General features: G+C 34.6%; 1 protein-coding gene across 1 annotated transcript; it reads left to right on the top strand.

Moving 5' to 3' along the window:
- Positions 1-2,476: 2,476 nt before the first annotated feature.
- Positions 2,477-4,006, top strand: LOC112025526 (zeatin O-glucosyltransferase). The gene is given in 2 exon segments (XM_024058203.2): positions 2,477-2,606; positions 2,609-4,006. Coding segments are annotated over 2 exon segments (1,407 nt in total). The 3' UTR covers positions 3,886-4,006.
- The last annotated feature ends 2,805 nt before the right edge of the window (positions 4,007-6,811 follow it).

A 6,811-nucleotide genomic window follows, 5' to 3' on the forward strand; every position in this document is an offset into this window, starting at 1 on the left:
TGACAAAGTATTTCTAATGGCTTCCATAAGTACTCAAAAAGTCTTGTCTTTATCATCATTTTCTTCTTCAATACCACAACGGAAATATGAAGTCTTAGTTTTAGAGGCAAGGATATATACCCGCAATATTAATAGTTTTGCGGACTATCTAATCATGCACTAGTTCCCACTTTCAAGTTATTGTATCACATAGGCTATTGTTCATCCAAAAAAAAAAAGTATCACATAGCTTGAAAGAGTTTATTTTTATTATTTTATATATAAATTTTACAATAAAATTTGAAATTTATGATATCTGATTTATAGTGATTACACTTTATTATGAGATTGATTATTATTCTCTTATTCAATAAAAAGAAATTTTACTAATTAAGTTAACTCAAACCCACTAGTTGATATTGTTTATTAATAAACAATATTCTGTAAAAATACTGCTACTCTTAAACATGATGCTTTAAAAAACTCAACATTTTCCATTTTTATTGGATATTAGTTCATCCAAAAGAAACTATATGCCTTAGTAGTTAACTCAAACTCAAAGAAAAAAAAAAAAAAAATCATCTTGCAATTATGCAAAGTATTCCTACTAAAATATAACGATATGATTATCGAACCAATCTAAAAAAAACTGAAAAAAGAGACCATATTCAACATTAAAAAAAAAAAAAAGACAATCATTTTCTGGATCGCACGAATTTGTAATTAGTATTTTATTTTTATAAGCTATTCAACTATCTTAAATTTCTTCGATAAGGTTGGACTTGGAAAGGTCATAGATTCAAATAACTCGTTCAAGTTATTAAAATTTAAAGTTTGTCTAAAAATCATGCGTGACAATTTTCTTTTCTTTCTATAGTTTATAATTTATATACACACGATCTCTTTTCTTTTCTTTTTTTTCAAAGTCCACTATGTTATTATTATTGTTATTTCTTTTTTATATTTTTTTGGTTCATTGATGCTGGCAGAAATTATTATTATAGACTTCCTTTCTTCAAGCCCCACAATCATAAAAAAGGTTTAAATTGTAGATTTATAAAACTGTCTTGCTTCTAAATGTCTAGAAATATTCTTCTAAAAAAAAGATATAAAATAACATTATTTTATTTTTTTATAAGAAATTCACCTACATTAGAATTTAAATGAACGTCAAACAATTAGAAAAAAAAAAAAAACCAAAAACAGTTGGATTAATTATCCAAAAAATATATATTTTAATATTATTGGTAGTCACGTCTGTTTTTTCTAGTCATCACTTAACCACATGGATTATTTTGACACAATGCTAAAAGTTTGGGACTAAATGATTGAGTAAAAATATATTAGAAATAATTATTTTAACACAATACTATTGATAGATTTATATTTTGATAGACTATAAATGATTTAGTAAAAATATATAATAAATAATTATTTTGTGCATTTTCTTTTATACTAAATATATTTTATTTTAATATTTTTTAAGAAGTTGTGAGTTCTAGTTAATTTAATTGGTAAAGTCTCTGATCGTTGAATAAGAAATCTTATCATCAGGAGTCGACACCATAAGTTGAAACTCTAAAAAAAAAGATAAAAAATTATTATCAAAAATCGACGCCATAAGTTATAACTTTCTAAAAATAAAAAAAGGCAATCACCCATATTTGTTATAAAAAAAAAAATGGCCAATACAAAAGAAAAGGTAAGAAAATAAAAACAAAAATAAAAAATAAAAAATAAAAAAACAAAGGAAAAAAGAAAGGCACGTCCAGTAAACCCCCCAACCCACAAAAAAGTTAAAGAAATTAAGAAAGAAGAATCAAACCGGAAAAAAATCAAAAAACAAAAAAAGGAAGCAGTACGTGTTTTCAATTACTGGAAGAAAAAGAAAAAAGAAAGTAAGAGATAACCAATACATAAGAAGAGATGAGTACAGTTATTTGATTACAATTACTTTTTTCATCTCGATTTTCTTGGCTAAAATGACCAAGTATCACTATTTAACAAAATATGTAGAGATTTACCATTATTTTGGATTATATGAATGTACCATTATTTTGAAACTTGAGTTCTAAAAACTTAAATTTTTTTTAAAAATAGCCTTTAAATTTGCCGTATTATTTTTTTTTAATTTTATTATTATTATTATTATTATTTTATGAATCTCGAGTCACATAAAAAATTAGTAACTATTTTTCATAAAACTTGAGTTACATGGCAAACTTGAGTTTTACAAACTCGAGTTTTAAAAAGTGATAAACCATTAATTATTTCACCAACAGTTCTAAATTCCTATATATTTTACCAAATAGTGGTACTCGCCATTTTTGCCCTAGTTTCTCTCAAAATTGGGAAGATAACATCATTAATTATCATGGAAGGAAAAGGTGAAAATCTCAATGTCTTTTGCTTATAAAAACCCAAACCCAATTCTCCAAATTAACCCCCAAATCCCCGAGATCCAATCCACAAAGTAAGCATCTCCCAACTTTCATCAATGGCTAACCAACAACAACATCGAAACCATGGCCTAAACAAACCCAAGGTGGCAGTGGTCATGGTACCCTTTCCTGCACAAGGCCATCTCAACCAACTCCTTCACCTCTCACGTCTTATCTTAGCCTACAATATCCAGTTCACTATGCTTGTACTGCCACTCATAACCGCCAAGCCATGCTTCGAGTCCATGGTTGGGACCCAAATTCATTTTCAAACATCCATTTCCATGACCTCAAAATCCCTCCTTTTCTCACCCCATCGCCAAACCCCAATGCACCAAACAAGTTCCCTTCACATCTCCAACCATTGGTCGATGCTTCCTTGGATCTTCGTGAACCCATGACTTCACTTTTACGTGAACTTTCATCCAAAGCAACAAGAATCATTGTCGTCAACGATTCATTGATGGGCTCTGTGGTGCAAGACTTGGTTACTATCCCTAACGCCGAGTCATACACTTTCCAGTGTACATCAGCTTTTACTTGCTTTTTTCATTCGTGGGAAGCAATGGGAAAAGCTCTAGAATTAGATCCGTACTCCAAGATAATCACAAAAGACCTTCCATCTCTTGAAGGTTGTTTCACAACCGAGTTCATGAACTCTATTCATTCACAAGTAAAGTTCCAAAAGTTAAGCGCCGGGTACCTTTACAACACATGCAGGGTCATAGATGGTGCATATATGGACTTAATGGAAAAGATAGAGGGAGACAAGAAGCATTGGGCTATTGGACCATTCAACCCTGTGAGAAATATAGGTTCAAATAAAAGGCACAAGTGCTTGGAGTGGCTAGATAAAGAGTCACCAAACTCGGTGATATATGTGTCTTTTGGGACAACAACTGCCATGGAGTACGAGCAAATAAAGGAGCTACCAATTGGGTTGGAAAAAAGTGAGCAAAAGTTCATCTGGGTATTAAGGGATGCTGATAAAGGTGATGTTTTTATTAATGGAGAGCTTAGAAAGGCTGAGATTCCCAAAGGGTTTGAAGAGAGAGTTAAAGGCAGGGGGATGGTAGTGAGGGATTGGGCACCTCAATTGGAAATTCTAAGTCACCCATCAACTGGTGGATTTATGAGTCACTGTGGATGGAAGTCTTGCATGGAAAGTATCACTATGGGGGTGCCAATAGCAGCATGGCCAATGGCCTCTGATCAGCCGAGGAACACTGTTTTGATAACAAAATTGCTCAAAGTTGGTATTGTTGTGAAGGACTGGTCACGTAGAGGCGAGTTAGTGACAGCATCCACTGTAGAAAAGGCTGTGAAATTATTGATGGCATCGAAAGAAGGGGATGAGATAAGGAAGAGGACAGTGGATTTGGGCGGTGCTATTGGGCAGTCCATTGAAGAAGGTGGAGCTTCTAGCAAGGAGTTGGATTCTTTCATTACTCATGTCACTAGGTAGAGAGTACGTGGAAAGTTTAAACCTATTAATTTATGTTATGAAATAATAAGGGAAGTTTATGCAATGAATGTATTTGAGAGTTTTTGGAAGAGTTATAATAAAAATAAGAAAGTTACGGTTGTATGTGGAGTATATATAATTATATATCCAACAAGAGTGAAAGACGAGAAATTCAGGTATTAAAGAGTTTTATTACTCTTCCCTCTTTACCCTTTGTGTACTTTGTGAGTGAGTCACTTTTTTTGAGTAGTGTGTGAGTGTTTGGATGTGCAAGAGAGGAAAGACCCACTAATTTCCAACAAATTAAGTGGTATAATAGCTAATCATTTAGTAGTAAGAATGGCCATCGCCGATGAGATATGATGTCATTCTAATTTCCATACTTACCAAAAAAAAAAAAAAAATTTAATGGAAGTTCAAAAAGTGTATAACACACTCTTGAACGTTTGGATCCCAAATTATAAAATATCAATTCAGACTTATAATCAAACAATTAATGTGCGGAACATGAACATAAACTAATCACAGAATTGATAACTAATTTAAGCCAAATATAAATATATCCATAGCAATAAATATAAGGCAAAAATAAAGGAAGGAAGTTGCAAACACACGGACAACACGCGATGTGTTATCAAAGTGGAAACCGAAGCCCTCGGCGTAAAACCTCTCCGCCGCCCTTCAAGCGATAAATAATCCACTAAAGAATACAGTTAGGATACATGAACAGCAGAAGACCCTTCAAGCCTAATCTACTCAAGTACCTAAGCCCTCCAAGCTTCTTGCTCCAACGAGGTTATGCCGAACCTATTTCTTCTTTAGCTTCCCGGATTCCGCTACTATACCTTAGCATCAACCAATGTATATTGGTTCCTTCCAAACTGCTTTTCTTAACACCAAATGAACCTTCTCACAGACATGAGTGTGGTGAGATAAGGATTTGGTCAATGGCCTCTCAAGGATGTGACAATGGAGAGGAAGAGAGTAGAGGAATTTGTAGAGTCTCTAAGGTAAAGATTGGGGATGAGGCAATCTTGTTTTTCTCTAGGGTTTCTCTCACAAAAATTCTCTCTAGAAGCTCTCTTAAAATCGTGGGTATAAGGGTCTATATATAGTGGAGTGAGAAAGGAATACGAAGAGACAGATTTTGCCAAACAGGATAAATTGGCAGCTTGGTCTTGTGGCTTGTCCAAGTCGCGAGTTCAAGTCGCAGTGTAACGGTCTGGCTAGCCTGGGACTTTTGTCCTGTAGTGTGACAGCTGGCGCAACCCTTTAGCTTTCCTATGTGCATCTCATGTGCTTGCATTTGGTGGCTTGTAACCGCTAGCCACCCGCGAGTCTTAGCCGCGAAACTCTACTTCTTTGCACATACTTGAGCTTTTCTTCACATCTTCTCACACACTACCCTTACAATAATTCCACCAAAATACCGGGTTATTAAGTGCTAAATTACAAGCAAATTGGCATGGAATAAAGCCAACAAGATGGTTGACAAATTTCAACCTCATAATCTCCCCCTTTGGCTATTCCGTGACAAAATCCTAAAACAAACTCTAGACTAAACGCGTGAGTTGGGAATAGTTGAAAAACTCACTCACACCTAACTCTAAAATCTGTGAAGCTTTTGAACCATAAGAACAAGTATCTCCTGAAACACAACAACACAATAAGTTCATTGTATATAGAAACTTGTAATGCATATAGAGCAAGCACAATGCGATCATGCACAATGGAGTAAAGCAATAAACCATGGCAAGAACAAAACATGCAATCACTATAGCCAAGTGATCACAATGCTCATTCACACTTGGAATGAACATCTGGACATTTAAGTTGACAAACACAAGGTAAATCACTTGAATGACCAACACTCAACCAATGCACAATACAAGAAGTATGTGCATCTAGGAAAAATCCTACACAGGCACAAGAGTGACAATACTTCACAAAGAATGCATAGCATTAGGTTAGAAGTACTGATTTAACAAAGCACAAAGGCTGCATAAAGCATGGCACAAACCACAAAGGCCTACAAGAGTGCGTAAACCAAACCCTTAAAGCTTACATAAGCAACATGGGTACAAATCACATAAAAACAGAAACCAACTGATAACTGAATAAACATCAACAATATATAAACCAATACCAAAGAACCACAAACATCTAAGAGTTATGAGATAAAACCACACTTAAACCATAGTGTATCAACCCTATAACAACAGAAGATATCCAAGCATAATAACAAAACTATAAACAAAACAATGTATAATAATGAAACTCCCCCTTAAAATAAGCACTCCCCCTCAAGAGCTGCCCCAAAAATTCTCCCCATTTTTAACCGGAATGGCCAAAGGGTCACTACTCCTTGTTGGTGTAGATGCTGTCAAACTTTGCTGAAAGCACATCAAGCTAATCTTGCATTGCTGTCATCCTTTCAGTATGCTGATCTTGAACCTCTCTGAGTCCATCAAGTCTCTCAAGGATGATCTGAAATGCATCAGGAGGTGCAGCTGATGAAGTGGAAGTCCTGCTTCTCTTGGTTCTGCTTTTTGGTGTGGAAGTTTGTCCTACAGTCTCAGCTTCAGTTTCCATATGAACACCTTCTCCATGGACACCCTCTTCTCCATCACCTGGAAGACGACTTTGTATCCTTGTGATGGTAAATTTGTTTATTGCTGACAATAAAGTCATGTGACTGATATCTTGAGGAATTCTAACACCCTTTGCTCTGAAGATCCTCATGAGGAGGCTAGGAAAGACCAACTTGGGCCTAGCAGTGGTTCTAGTCTCTTTCATATTAGTGTCAAATATATGTGAGCTGATGTTAATGATGACTTTCTTCTTGAGCTCCATGAGGAATATAGCTCTGGAATTAGTAAGAGTGGTCATCTTTCTGATAGGATACAGATTGTACATCATAATGGTG

Source organism: Quercus suber, unplaced genomic scaffold (assembly GCF_002906115.3).
Source record: "Quercus suber isolate HL8 unplaced genomic scaffold, Cork oak 2.0 scaffold_112, whole genome shotgun sequence".
Lineage (NCBI taxonomy): Eukaryota > Viridiplantae > Streptophyta > Magnoliopsida > Fagales > Fagaceae > Quercus > Quercus suber.